The 15666-nt window shown below is 44.3% G+C and overlaps 1 protein-coding gene across 1 annotated transcript in view; it reads right to left on the reverse strand.

Annotated features, from left to right (window-relative positions):
• The window catches only part of TIMD4 (T cell immunoglobulin and mucin domain containing 4), a 35384-nt gene extending 20169 nt beyond the window's left edge, over positions 1-15215 (reverse strand). Inside the window, exons 1-5 of the mRNA XM_081231787.1 lie at positions 15122-15215; positions 9077-9418; positions 6614-6928; positions 4622-4705; positions 3248-3328 (exon numbers count right to left, since the gene is read on the reverse strand). Of these exons, the coding sequence (XP_081087913.1) occupies positions 3248-3328; positions 4622-4705; positions 6614-6928; positions 9077-9418; positions 15122-15179 (880 nt within the window). The 5' untranslated portion in view covers positions 15180-15215. The remainder of the gene's footprint in view (positions 1-3247; positions 3329-4621; positions 4706-6613; positions 6929-9076; positions 9419-15121) is intronic.
• Positions 15216-15666: the final 451 nt, after the last annotated feature.

Raw genomic sequence — 15666 nt, forward strand, 5'->3', positions numbered from 1 at the left:
AAGTTCATCCACAGACAACTCCATTTAGGAGTCTATGTACACATTTTAATAATATCCCTGGAAACTGGGTGTGATCCCACCTCTCTCTCTGCACTGCTGTGTGATCTTGGGCAAATCACTCCACATCTCTGAACTCTGTTCCAGGCAGCCAAAGAGAGGAGGTAAAGAATTGCCATTCCAGGTAATGCTAATTTTAGGGAATAATAATTGTAGCAAGATCCACTTGAACAATTTAAAGCAGCCCTCAACCATGGAAGCCTGGCCATCCAAAAATTACATGAAGACATGAGGAAGGAATTGGGAATATTTAGCCAAGGTAAGAAAAAGCCCACAGAAGCATGTAGGTTCTCTGAAATGGGTTGAAAGCATTTTTATGCAAATGAAGAAGTAGTTTTATTCTCTAAGTGCTTCCAGAGGGTAGATGGGGCGGGGGCAGCCTAGCATAGGATCAAAATGGCATCAGAGTTGAGCAGAGAAGGGTTAAATCCAGGTCCATCATCTACCAGACAAGATATGTAACATTCATGGACTCTAAAATGGAGGTGATAATGGTATCTATCTCATAGAATTTTGTGAAAAATCAAATGAGGTAATGCATGTAAAATGCAGAGCGTTGAAACAAAGACAGACCTCAGTAGGTGTTAGCTTCTCTAATAAACTCCCTGACCCTCCATTTCTTTATCTGTAAAATGGGGATAATACCTATACCTGGCTAGAAGGTCATTGTTAGATTTAAATAAAACAATACAAGTTAAAACCCTTATACAGCACCTAACACCTAGTTAAATCCTCAGTATGTATTATAAATATTTCATTACAAAAACCGATGGAAAAACAGGATGGTAAATGACAAGAGCATGATATTTTATTTCAGACTGGAAGGTAAGGCAAGATAAAACAGTACCTAAGAGTATGGAATCAGAGCTAGACTTCCCGGATCTGGCACCCAACAGCTGTGTGGGCTTGAAAAAGCTATGACAAATGGAGATTGGATCATCTGGTAAGAGGGATTGAATTAAGTGGCCCAGGAGAACAGTTGACCCCATGCTGGCACATGATATGTGCTTAATAAACCCTGGCTTCTTCCACAACGAATAGATGTTACACAGAGACTGACAGACCTTCCTATAACCAGCAGTGCCGCCTACGGGTATGGGCACAAGTGTTCTCTCTCCCAGGATTTATCAAGCAGGAGTGAAATGAAATTATCAGGGATATTATAAAAGACGGTAAAACATCAGATGACCTTCTGTTCCCTTGCAATTCAGTGTAAAATAGTCCAAGATTTAAGTGGAAAAAATGAAACATTTTGAAAACTCGTTGACCATCCTTTGTCACTTTTCTAGTTGCTACCTTCTCTTCTGCCAGAAAACAGGCCCTCACCCTACCACATCCCATGGACAAAGAAGGTTTGGATCATTGGCACCTTGTTATCAACATCCAGTCCAGGTTTCCCGTCCTCCCACTGGGTGAGTTAGTGCATGCCAAAGCTTTTCAACATGAGATCACCCTTGCATTCCATCTTGATTTAGAGTCTTCCTTCAAAACCTATCTCCCTTCCACTCACTCTTGTCTGGACCCTCTAATTCCATCTTCCGAGCCTTTGTCATTGCCTCCTTCACAGAGTTAAAGGATGGCTGTTTTCTGGCTAATAAACATAGAGAAAGACACTCCAACTCTCTGTTAATCAGAACAACAGAAGAATGAGATGACATTTTCTTCTCGGGAGATCGAAAACAATTAAACAAATGGTTATATCGAGTGTGGGGAGGATATGGGAAAGCAGATACTCTGTGGGTGGGAAGAGAAATTAGCACAGCCTTTCCAGAGGACAATTTTGTAATAGCTATAAAATTTAGAAGCACACGTTTCAGACTTCCCTGGTGGCGCAGTGGTTAAGAATCCGCCTGCCAATGCAGGGGATATAGGTTCGAGCCCTGGTCTGGGAAGATCCCACATGCCGCGGAGCAAATAAGCCCATGCACCACAACTACTGAGCCTGCACTCTAGAGCCCACGAGCCACAGCTACTGAGCCCATGTGCCACAACTACTGAAGCCTGCGTGCCTAGAGCCCGTGCTCTGCAACCAGAGAAGCCACCGCAGTGAGAAGCCTGCGCACTGCTACAAAGAGTAGCCCCTGCTCACTGCAGCTAGAGAAAGCTCGCATGCAGCAATGAAGACCCAACATAGCCAAAAATAAAATAAAAATAAATTTATAAAAAAATAAAAGCACACATTTCTGTGAACCTAGCATTTCTCCTTCTTGGTCACCACCCTAGCTAAAGAAACACTTGCATGAACACTAAGGAGACACCTATAAGGATCCTCACTGCAGAATATTTATGATGTGAAGTTTTGGAACAACCTTAGTGCCCCTCAATGGGGAATGGATACTATAAGTACCCATAGTAGAAAATACTATACAGCAATTTAACACAGTGATGGAGATCAACATGGACCAAAAAAGAAAGTGGTCCACTGTATAATGTTAGGTGAATAAAAATGCAGAAGGCTGCACACAATATGATAGCATTTAAAAAAAAATCCACACACAAAACACAACTGCATATTTCTATATCTATACCCACTCATAAGGGAATAGAAAAAGACCTGAAGAATGATCATCTTCAACTAATATCAGTGATTAACTCAGGGGAGGAACTGGGATTAAAGACAGGGAGTCAAAGAGAATGTTATTTCTACTTTAAAAAAATGTATCCCTAGGGACTTCCCTGGTGGCACAGTGGTTAAGACTCCACGGTCCCAATGCAGAGAGCCCGGGTTACATCTCTGGTCAGGGAACTAGATCCTACATGCATGCCGCAACTAAGAGCCGGTGAGCTGTAACTAAAGAGTATACCCACTGCACCTAAGACCCAGAGCAACCAAATAAATAAATCAAAATAAATAAATAGCTTTTAAAAAATTTATCCCTAACAAAAATACACTGGTGTGCTATTTGCATAATTTAAAATAAATTAGTAACGTTTTGAAAGATGAATGGTTGCTTTTCCTACTAGCATTCCTAGCTTCAGATCCCAACAGAGGGTTTTCAGAAATGAGGCAGAGAAGGGATGGAGCCAGAACTGATGCTTTTAGCAGGTTTCACTTTCATCCCAGCTGGCGGGAGGATGTAGGATGTGATCACAGTGCAATCAAAAGAGCAGAATTCCAAGACAAGCAGGCGGATGACAGATTGTTCCCAAGTCCAAAGGCAAACCGCTCACAGGAGCACAACCTCCCTACCTCTTGGCTGAGAAATCACCGAGTCACTCGCTTCCTGCATCAATGCCTGGGATGTTGACTGGAGAACCCAACTTTCAGACCCTGGAAATATACAAAGGAAAGGAGGAAACAAACTTAGGTAGATGCCTGTCTTCCTATTTTGTGGGGAGGTGGGGGGGTGGGGGGGCACTCTTCCCCTAAACTGACTTTTGTCATTAAAAAAAAGGGCTGGGCCTCCCTGGTGGCGCAGTGGTTGAGAGTCCGCCTGCCGATGCAGGGGACAGGGGTTCATGCCCCGGTCCGGGAAGATCCCACATGCTGCGGAGCGGCTGGGCCCGTGAGCCATGGTTGCTGAGCCTGCATGTCCAGAGCCTGTGCTCCGCAACGGGAGAGGCCCGTGTACCGCCAAAAAAAAAAAAAAAAAAAAAGGGCTAATGTTTACTGAGCATTTAGTACATGCCAGATGCTGTTCTAAGTCATCTACCTGCATTCTCTCACTTAATCCTCAGAAAGAGACACAGGGTAAGTGCTTCATTATTCCCATTTGACCAGTTAGGAAGCCAAGGCCCAGAGAGATTAAGGAACTTTCTCAAAGTCACACAGCAGAGAAGGGGCATGATTTGTATCCAGGCAGTGTAACACCAGAACGCACACACACATGAACCACTCTATTTTACTGCCCCCCCTATACTCCACTATCACAAGCATTGATTTATCTACCTCATAGATGTCTGTTTTCCTCTGCTTGATTATAAGCTCCACTAAGGTAACAGCTACCTTTTGCACGCTTACTAATGTGCCACGCACTCATCCAAATTTTATATGCATGAAGTTACACAATGGAGGGCAGAGACCCCCAGGGGAAAGTAGTACAACTGATAACCAAGCCCAGGCAGGCCCCTCTAGCACCTGCAAGGCTGTGAATTATTTTCAGGGTGTTCTCTGCCCCTGGGCACTAGTAAATACCTAAAGAAGTCTGGCTGGATGGATGAAAGGACAAATGAATGAAAGAACTCTCCCTCCACTATAAAGAGCCAAGGAGTCAAGTGAGTACACCCTCTAGGGTTTCAACACAGAAGACCGGTATGCTTAGGATTGGGGGATGAGATAGCTGAGTGCCACCCAGCCTAGAGTGGAAAGGCAGATATTCTAGAGATGTGCTACCCTGGAGAATTGCACAAACAAATCAAGGTCAATGGGTCTCTCTCACTCTCTCAAATCCACAGGGAGGAATGAGCCACAAATGCGGTATTGATACCAATTTGTTCCAGGTGGACTTCATGGCACACAGGACCCAACAGTCATCTCTAGTCATCTGACTTGGTGACACTCTATTCAGTGTTTCCCTCAGTCTAAGCGGTGAGGAAAGAAAAAGAGAGAACCCCGGCCACATACCTTTGGATGTGAGCAAGGCAGTGTCTGCAGAAGTCACCTCAGTGCTTCTCTGAGAGGTCCTAGGGAGAAGGACAGTTTCTGATTCTGGAAGAGAAAAAAAGTTTGATAAAAGGCAGCTAAAAATAGGTGTTTGTGCTGAGTGGTGGGATTTGGGGCTATTTTTATAGTTGTCTTTGTACTTTTCTATGTTTATTTCAGTTTTTCTTCCAAGGATTGTAAGTAATTTTTAGAATCTAGGGGAAAAACTGCAAATGTAGTATTCTAAGATGATTATTTTAAAGATCAAAGGAATTTTAAAAATACATATAAAAATTGGCTTAGGGTTCATGGACCTTGGGCGACTACACAGAGTATAATGGAATTAGCCAATTCAATAATGTAAAGTTGTTTAAATTAATCCAGGCCTTATTGAGGCAGCTGAAATGCCTAAGCTTTCAAGCTATCTCATGATTCTTTTCTAATATTCTTACCTCAGAATCAGAGGTTGAAATGTGGTGGGAGCTTTGATAAGCCCCCATAATTAATGGAGCTAGTAATTCAATGAGAGTTCCAAGATGTAGGATCAAGAAGGATTCAGGATGAAGGAAGGAAGGAAAGGAGGGAGGGAGCTAGAGAGAAAGAGAAAGAGAGAGAGAGAAAGAGAGGAAGGAAGGAAGGAAGGGAGGGGAGGGGAGAGAGGAAAGGAGGGAGGGAGGGAGGGGAGGGGAGAGAGGAAAGGAGGGAGGGAGGGAGGGGAGGGGAGAGAGGAAAGGAGGGAGGGGGGGAGGGGAGAGAGGAAAGGAGGGAGGGAGGGAGGGGAGGGGAGAGAGGAAAGGAGGGAGGGAGGGAGGGGAGGGGAGAGAGGAAAGGAGGGAGGGAGGGAGGGAGAGAGAGAGGAGAGAGAGAAAGAAAGAGAGGAAGGAAGGAAGGGAGGGAGGGAGGGAGGGGAGGGGAGGGGAGAGAGGAAAGGAGGGAGGGAGGGAGGGAGAGAGAGAGAGAAAGAAAGAGAGGAAGGAAGGAAGGAAGGCAGGAAGGAAGGAAGGAAGGAAGGGAGGGAGGGGAGGGGAAAGAGGAAAGGAGGGAGGGAGGGAGAGAGAGAAAGAAAGAAAGAAAGAAAGAAAGAAAGAAGAAAGAGAGAAAGAAAGAAAGAAAGAGAGAGAGAGAGAGAAAGAAAGAAAAGGTAGAACCAGTTCACCAAGGGATATTTTAAGGCATCTGGAGGCCTTTCCTCAACCAATCTCTAATGCCTGAGTAGGGACTTAAGCCCCGGCAGGATGGAACTGGTGTCTGACCCAGGTTGACATTTCCTGGTTCTTTACTAAGTGTCCCCGAGACTCCTGGGAGGTCAGCTGGAGAACCAAAAATGCTGACTTTTCAAAAGCACAAAGGAAAAAAAAAAAGCAACAAAAAAGGAAATCATAAAACAATGAAAAGGAACAATTTAATGAAACTATACACACACATACAGTTGTGGGATGAATTGTGTGGTCCCCTTCCACCCCCACCCCAGCCCTACCTGAAAATTCATACATTGAAGCCCTAACCCCAAGTAGCTTGGAATGTGACTGTATTTGGAGATAGTGCCTTTAAAGAGGTAATTAAAGTAAAAATGATGTGATATGGATGGTCCCTGATCGAATATCACTGGTGTTCTTACAAAAAGAGGACATTAGAACACAAACACGCAAAGGAGGAAGACCATGTGAGGACACAGGGAGAGGACGGCCATCTAGAAGTCAAGGAGAAAGGCCTCGGAAGAAACCAACCCTGCTGACACCTTGATCTCAGACTTCTAGCCTCTGGAGTTGTGAGAAAGTAAACTTTTGTTGTTTAAGCCACCCAGTCTGTGGAATTTGTTATGACAGCCCTGGCAAACTCATACACAGACACACACACACATAGACCTAAGAGCAAGTTGCTGGGCTGCCCCATTCAGCAGGAGAACCCTCTTCCAAGGGATCCAAGGTGCATCTGACCAGAAGAAGGGAAAGAACGGCCCATTGAACCAGGCACCTGCAATGAGGATGGGCCCTTCTGTGGAAGGCTCTAGGGTCAGAAGTATCGTGTCTTCCTCACGAAGGGAGTCCTGTGTTGTCAGAGGGCATGTGGCTGCCATGGTGGTGAGTGCAGCAGTGGTTCTCATCTGAAGCGGTGGTGTGGCTGGCAGGTCAGGTGTAGGCATGACTGTGGTTGTTGGAAGCACAGCTGTGGTTGTCGTCACAGTGGTGGTGGTTGGGCGACGGGTGGTTGTTGAGCGCGTGGTCGTGGGACCTGTACCCAATAGAAGATACGTCTGGTGCCAAGTGGAGACGGAGGAAGAGGGAAACACTACAGAGGTAGCCGGCATCCGTCCATTTCTCTGCCTTTCTGCCGCCTCGCCTGGCCCACGAGCCTGGACCACTAAAATGCCCATGAAAACTGGGTTTCTTAACTCTAGTCCTGGCCTTTCCAACCTGTTCTTCACACACTGGCCAGAGTAATCTTTGAAAATGACAAATCTAATTTTGTCAGTCCCCTACCTAAACTTTTTTCCTGGGTTCTCCTTGCCCTTAAGATGAAGACCCAACCCTCAACCTCACCCTCAGGGCCCCACCTGATCTGCTCTTTCTTTCCCATCTCGGGCCTCCACTCTATTCTCCTCACTTTTCCCCAGCCCACTGGCCTTTCTTCAGTTCTTCCACAGTATTAGTGACCTTCCATCTGAGGGACTTTGTACCTACTGCTTCCTAGACTCTCCCTTCCTTAGATGGACTCCTCCTTAACCCTCATGTCTCAGCTAAAAGGACGCTTCTGCAAGGTCATCCGCATTCGACAATAACAATGTTTTTTTTCACACTCATACTTGACCTTCGTAGCGTTTGTTGCATTTCCTAACTACACATTTATTTGTTGATTATTATGGAATGTCTGTTTCTCCTAGTACACTGTAAGCTCCACGAGGGAATGGCTGGTATTTATTTTGTTCTCTGCTACAAATCTAATACCTACGACAGTGTCTGGTACATAGTAGGTGTTCCAAAAACATGGCATGAATGAGGAAATGAATGGTCCTATCAAAAGTGAGCCCAAACATAACATTTCAGTCAAGCAAGATGAATAAGCTCCAGAAATTTGCTGCACACATTGTAACCATAGTTAACAATAGTATATTGTACGCTTGAAAATTCATGAAGAGGGTAGAACTCATGTTAGGTGTTCTTTCTACAATAAAAATTAAAATCTAAAAAGAGCGAGTCCAAAGAGTGTAACATAGGGTGAAAATGTGGTCTCTTTCAGATATTAAAGATTGGTTCATGCCCAAACCACTCACCCCCTAAACATCTGAATCTGAGTTCATTAGCAACAGTTATTCTACAGATACCACCCTCTCTTAAATATGCCAAATTTCCACTAACTCTAATGGACCAGAAACTCTAATGGACCATCATTAATTTCAGGTGAACTTAGAAATGTCCTCATAGAGTGCTGATGTCAACCAATATTTTATAGAATAAGAGCTGGTTATATCAGGCTTGAAAAGCAAAGACTTGGATTGACATCATTTAACTTCAACAAATCCTAATGATACCTCTATCTCACAAAGTTGCTTTGAGAGAAAAATATACTAAATATATATATTTAGTATATAAAAAATATACTTTCATATATGCTTGTGCAAGTTCTCTAATTAGAAGCATCCACATCAGTTGTTCTCAAATCTTAGAGCACATGAGAGTCATCGGAGAAGCTTATTATACTTGCATGGTTAGCCAGAACCTGCCTTCCAAGATGCCAGTCCAGTTAGGAACAGAGCCCAAGAATCCTCAGTCCTTGGTGCAGGCTGAGCACAGGGCTGAATTTGAGAGGCTCCATTCCAGACCAGCAGGAACAGTGGTTATTGTTCACACAATTCAACCATAGGCTGCACTCCATGCAGCTCAAATCGTTATGAGTTCCACCATATTTCAAATTTCATCAAAAGCAACTGATAGTAACAGAAGGAAAGATCACCTGAAAACTGCTATGACTATCTCCAAATCCCCTGCCCTTTCCCCTCTGCTGGAAGTTGGGCTTATGGGCTGAAGCTGATCCATGAACAACACATTTTATCTCGTTCATCCAATATTTTCTTATATTTTGAAATCTTTGCCCACGTGCAAAAATCAATATACTTCACATAATCACGGGGAGATCTGAAAGCACTGGGCCCAACTTTCTGCAATTCCCTAGAGAAGAAGCAGCTGCCCTCTTCAAAGTGACCCTGAATTTCACTGGTTCCCTACCCCCCACCCTCTACCCCTCACTCATTTCTGTGGGATTTTTGGCTCCCACAGGCATCTGCTCCAGACTATGGCTCCTCTAGTCATCAACATGTCTCAGATTTAATCTGCCCACTCATTGCTTAAGCAGCTTCAGTCTCTCCACCACCACCCACTGACTCTATGACCCATGACTCGTGAACCTCTCCATCCACAGACACAGCCGCTGTGTGCTCACCTCTCCTCAGGTCCAGGCGGATGTTCATCTTCACATCGTTGAACCAGCCAGGCACCTCTATGCGGCAGCAGTACACACCACTGTCACCTTCGTTGGTGTTGGAGATGGTCAAGGAGACATCCCCTCTCCGGATATTCCCCAGAAGTTGGTATTTTGGCGACCTCCTCACGACCACCCTTGTCCCATCGGTGTAGAGAAGCTCGTCATTGCATTTGGAGTTGGGACACTGGCCTTTGCCCCAGCACATGCCGTTGCTGTTAGGAGACCAGGATGAGTACGTACAGGGCAAAGTCACCGACTGACCCCAAAACGCTCTCACGACGATCTCTGATGCAGCTGGAGCTGTGAGGAAAGATGAGAAAACTAGGTTGTGAGGTACTGAAATCTCTCAAATATGCTCTACAGGGATTGTGCAGATAGATGCTTCCAGGAAGATGAAGAGGGTCGTAGTGTATATGTTTCTTTAGCCCAAATTCTGGCCTGCCCTTCGCCGCTGCTAATCTCCTAACTCCACACCCCTCCATCCCTCAAGTGGAAACAGCTGACCGCCTGAGTCTCTGAACACATCTCCACAGCAGATTTGCTTATTAAAAAAACTCTGACCTTGAGTACCATTCAGTGAAACCATAAATTCTCCATGGAAAATCCTGACCCTTTAATCCAATTCCACTAACTCATATAAACAGGTCCAAAACAGCACTGTACCCAGTGTATCTTAATAGGCAGTGATCACCTGCTACTGACTTGAATGCCTCAAATGGGTCTCTGTCTGTCTTCCACCTCAAAGGTTGCTATGGCTGGGAGACAGGCGGTTGAACTATATCCCATTGTCCTCACCTCCTTTTAGTACTGGAGATAGAAATTAATTGCTCTGGACCATTTGTTTGTTGTTAGAGAACATGAACTTAGGTGGAGTTTGTGGATTTTTTTTTTTTAATGTTAGAACTGGAAAGAAATCACAGGAATTCTTGGAATGGCAGCTGTGACATAAAGATGCTGGTGATTAGGTTGACCATGTTAGCTGTATGAAATAGAACATAGCACCATTTTTAAAATGAAGTATCTGTGCTTCCCAACTTCAGCTACTCATCAGCATGGCCTGGGGAGCTTGCTAAAAATACCTATTTTCTTGCCCAACCCTGAGTCAGAATCTTAGAGGCCAAGGCCCATGGAAATGTACATAACCGAGGTCTCCAGGTCGTTCTGATGTCACTGACCACCCACTCTGTTTGAGGACCACTGGACAACCTCTTCTAAGATAACTTCCATCTCTGAGAATCCGTGAAAGTTTTTCACTGCTGCAAATGTTAAGCCCTCTGATTTAATTGAGCATCAGTGATTGTTCTCAATCAAACCATGCTATTGAGAGGAGAGCCAGGCAGGCTATAGCTCCAGAGTGTCAGGATGACATCCTGCTCCTTCTTGAGTACCTAGATCCTTTTTAAAAAAATTTTTTTTAAACATCTTTATTGGAGTATAATTGCTTTACAATGGTGTGTTAGTTTCTGCTGTATAACAAGCGAATCAGGTATACATATACATATATCCCCATATCTCTTTGCTCATTGTTTTCTTCAAGGTACCCTCCTGTAAGACTCTCCATTCACTAACTCTGTTAACCCCGTTGGCTAAGTTGTGTAAGACATGGTCAGTAGCACCGTATTCCTCCCTGACCCTAGGCATCAGCAACTTCCAGCTATTCTTCTCTGGGAGAAGGTGAGCATGAGCCCTAGTAGTTGCCCAGGTAGTAAGCCAGATGATGTACTTGCTGGGTTTTGCAAAGTTTGCTCTCATGATGAAAGGTCATTCCAAATTCAGACCCGCCTGGAGCCTTCCCTAAGCTCATCGTCTCTTTACTTTGCCACAATGGACATGTTGCACAGATTGTACATGCTGTGGAAGCCCATTTTGCCCCCCACGAAGCCAGGGAAAAAAAATAATTGTCTTCAACCTCAGCTGTGATAGCAATGCAGAACACATGCACCAAAAACCAATGACTTCTAAAATATGAGCTTGTTCCTATGAATATTTGGTAAATTAATAAAAAATGTGGGGGCTTCCCTGGTGGCGCAGTGGTTGAGAGTCCGCCTGCTGATGCAGGGGACATGGGTTCGTGCCCCGGTCCGGGAAGATCCCACATGCCGCGGAGCGGCTGGGCCCGTGAGCCATGGCTGCTGAGCCTGGGGGTCCGGAGCCTGTGCTCTGCAACGGGAGAGGCCACAACAGTGAGAGGCCCGTGTACCACCAAAAAAAAAAAAAAAAAAAATGTGGGACAGCATTATTTCTACTGGAGATCCAACAGTTTATTATCCCAAGTATCACAGTATAGAAAGAGGCATCCTACTACTCAATAAGGAAAGACTCGATAGAAAAACTGGCAAAGGCAACAAACACATGAAAGAATGCTCAACATCATTAATCATGAGAGAAATGCAAATCAAAACTACAATGCGGGGCTTCCCTGGTGGCGCAGTGGTTAAGAGTCCGCCTGCCGATGCAGGGGACGTGGGTTCGTGCCCCGGTCCGGGAAGATCCCACATGCCGCGGAGCGGCTAGGCCCCGTGAGCCATGGCCGCTGAGCCTCTGCGTCCGGAGCCTGTGCTTCGCAATGGGAGAGGCCACAACAGTGAGAGGCCCGCATACCGCAAAAAAACAAAAAACAAAAAACTACAATGCGATATCGTCTCACACCAGTCAGAATGGCCATCATTACAAACAATAAATGCTGGAGAGGGTGTGGAGAAAAGGGAACCCTCATACACTGTTGGTGGGATTGTAAATTGATACAGCCACTATGGAGAACAGTATGGAGGTTCCTTAAAAAACTAAAAATAGAACTACCATACGACCCAGCAATCCCACTACTAGGCATATATCCTGAGAAAACCATAATTCAAAAAGAGTCATGTACCACAATGTTCATTTTAGCTCTATTTACAATAGCCAGGACATGGAAGCAACCTAAGTGTCCATCGACAGATGAATGGATAAAGAAGATGTGGCACATATATACAATGGAATATTACTCAGCCATAAAAAGAAATGAAATTAAGTTATTTGTAGTGAGATGGATGTACCTAGAGTCTGTCATACAGAGTGAAGTAAGTCAGAAAGAGAAAAACAAATACCGTGTGCTAACACATATATATGGAATCTAGAAAAAAAAAAAAGGAAATGGTCATGAAGAACCTAGGGGCAAGCCAGGAATGAAGATGCAGACCTACTAGAGAATGGACTTGAGGACATGGGGAGGGGGAAGGGTAAGCTGGGACAAAATGAGAGAGTGGCATGGACTTATATATACACTACCAAATGTAAAATGGATAGCTAGTGGGAAGCAGTCACATAGCACAGGGAGATCAGCTTGATGCTTTGTGACCAGCTAGAAGGGTGGGAGGGAGGGAGACGCAAGAGGGAAGAGATATGGGGATATATGTAAATGTATAACTGATTCACTTTGTAATAAAGCAGAAACTAACACACCATTGTAAAACAAGTATACTCCAATAAAAACGTTAAAAAAGAAAAAAAAAGAAAAACTGGCAAAAGACAAAACAGGCAATTCATAGACAAGGAAATATGAGTGATCAGTAAATTTCAACTATTAGACTGGCAAAAATTTAGAATGCTGATGATATGAAGTGTTGGCTAGACTGGGAGCTGGGAAGTGACTTAGCCTACTGGAGTAAACTGGAGTGAAATAGGGTGTAAATTGGTACAGCCACACTCTGGGGAAATTTGGCAGTTTCGGTTAATACCCAACATGCAAGTGACCTAGCTAAGCCTGGGCAATTTCATGGTTTGTTATTTGCTCTAGAAAAGCACAGGTGCACAAGGAAGCCTATTTGCAAATATTTACTGCAGTGTCATATGTGTGTGAATGAAATGAACAGTGTGTATATGGGGAGTGGCTAACATGGCACAGTCCTTCTGTGGAACCACAATGTACAAGATTAACAGAATTAGACAGATTTATATCCATCGGCATGAAAACTCCAAACCTTACCAACGTATGAAAAGGAGAAATTTCAAAATGACACATAAAATACAAAACCATTTTAAAAAAGAAATAAACCAGTTTGCAGGTTTTTGTGGGCACAGACATATGAAAGTAAACGTAGAGAAAAGTGGCTGGTGGGACATACACCCAACTCATTGTGTCAGCAGCTCCATGATCAGAGGAAAGGGACTGGGGTTGAGGGCAGTAGTCAAAAGGGATTTAACTTTATAACATTTTAATTATTCCACCTAGGGTGTGTCTGTATTACTCACTGGATTAAAAATTAATGTTAAAAAAAAGGAAGCAGGTGTGGCAGAAAAACACCCATCAGGCTTACATTGAGAACCTCATTCTGCCGGTTACTGCTTTTGTGTTCTTCGGAGGAAAGCCACACTAACCCTGACCTCATTAGCCTCATAAGCCAAAGGGGGAAGATAATGCTCGCCTCAGAAATAGTTCTCAAGTTCACAAGAGATGGAGTATTAAATGCCACATGAAATTAATAAATTATGAGTACAAATAACCAAGCATTGCTGATCTTAGAGATAGGATAAGAAACTGTTTCTTTCCAGCTGCAAAATGATCTGAAACAAAGGAATCATTGGTATTAAATCAATTTCTCTTTTGGGGAATTACCCAGGATGGTGGGTACAACCTAGGTTCTGGTGCCAGCTTGGTTCCTTCTCTAGCTGGCGACCTTAAACAAGGCCTTTCCCCAGTCTGGGTCTCAATTTCATCACCTACACAGTGAAGGGTTTGATCTGGCATGTTTTAAGAGCACATTCAGTTCTGATCACCAATGAGTCTGAGCAGTCACTGCCTTCTAAAATGGTCATTTTAGAAAAGGCACAAATGAAAAACAAACAGATCATCCACCAGGTGCTGCCTTCTTCAAGTAGGGTTGGAGAAGCCCACTCAGTCAGTGTCCAGCCAATAGCCAGAAAGGTGGCCAGAGCAACTTTCAGCATCATCAAACCCTCCACACCTCCAGGTCCCAGGACAAGGTAAAGACCAGGCAAAAACAATGATAAAGAAAGGGACAGGAACTGCTTTCATTCCACTAACTCCCACAGGGTATTTGGGGAGAGAGACAGTTAAATGAACAACTACTACAGGGCGACAAGTTCTCTAGTGGCAGGACCCCAGGGAGGACAGGAACTCACAGCAGAAACACTTAAACCAGTTTGGAGGCTATGGGTACTCAGGAAAAGCTTGACTTACGTGGAGACCTGAGGATGTATGAAGTTCTAGAGGAAAGAAAGGCACAAAGAACAGTATGACAAAGGCTTGTTTTTCATGGAATGCAGGTGTTTTCTCACGCAGCACATTTGAAAGATTCATGTGCAGAAACTATGAACTGTTGAAACTGCAAGGGACATTAGATATTGTCTAGTTCTAGAATCATGGATTGTTAAAACTGGTCTTTTCCAGGTCCCTCATTTCTTCCATGGAAGGGCCATAGTCACCAGTGTCAAAAGTTAATGACCAAGATGCAACTTCAGCTCAGCCCAGAGCATTCCACCTGTATAGCAGCAGGATGTGAAGGTCTATACTGGTCCACACCTAGTGTGTGTACATTTGCATCATCCGAAACCTGGAAACAATATGCAGAAAAGGTAAACCTCACCTGGACGCCCGACCCCCAGCAAAATAAAACAAACCAAGAAGCAAACAAAAACTCCTAAAGATAAAGAGAAAAATAAGGATTATAATAAGGGGTCTTAACAGAACAAATTCCCCTGGCTCTGACTGTGCTAGTAAAACCTGCAAAGGACATTTCTTATCCCCATGTTATCTGATGCCTTATCTCTGTGTCTCTTCTTAAATTACCATTCCTGGTATGAACATAAATACCCCCAACCTAAAACTCCCAAACCAGTCTCAAGATAAACCCTGTGTCACAAAGAAAGGGAGAGACCTTCCAAACAAGAGAAGCTGAGTGGATGCAGGAGTGAAATGGGTTTCACCTTTATAGATCAGCCATGGAAATCCGGGAGGTGCCAAGCCTCCAGGGACTCCTGGATGGAAGGTCTGAGAACACTTACTCAGATAAAGCCGCTCGAGCTCAATCACCAGCCAGAGAATCAGAGGCCCTTTGGACATTTTGGTTGTTGACAGGCCCCAGGAGTCTGTCTGTCTGTCCAAATTCCATTTCTTATACTCCAGTTAATGCTGACAGGGCGGGACCTTTAGGTTTCATTTCTCTTTTTGCCTCATAATCTTCCCTTTCCCCCTCCTGAATGGCCTTCCTCAATCTGGGATGTATGATAAAATGTGCTGAGCACTTTTCTCCTGGCCATTAGTGTGTGTGCAAACATGTGGAGTGATGGTGTGGGCATGCATGTACTCCGTTGTCCACTCATATAGGGGGATTTCCTACACGTACATGAGCATCTATGCTTGTGTGTATGTACACTCGGAAACTGTGCATCAGCCATGGTCCTCCTGGCTACCATGCAGCTTATACAATAAAATGCATTTAACTCTCCCCTCTGGCAGTGGTTTACACACAGACTCCTCATGTGAGCCAAAGGCAAGTTAGATGGGCATTTGGCTCTGCTCCCATTCTGCGTTCTCCCTCACCCAGCCC

Source organism: Mesoplodon bidens (genome assembly GCF_964165515.1).
Source record: "Mesoplodon bidens genome assembly, chromosome: 4".
Taxonomy (NCBI): domain Eukaryota; kingdom Metazoa; phylum Chordata; class Mammalia; order Artiodactyla; family Ziphiidae; genus Mesoplodon; species Mesoplodon bidens.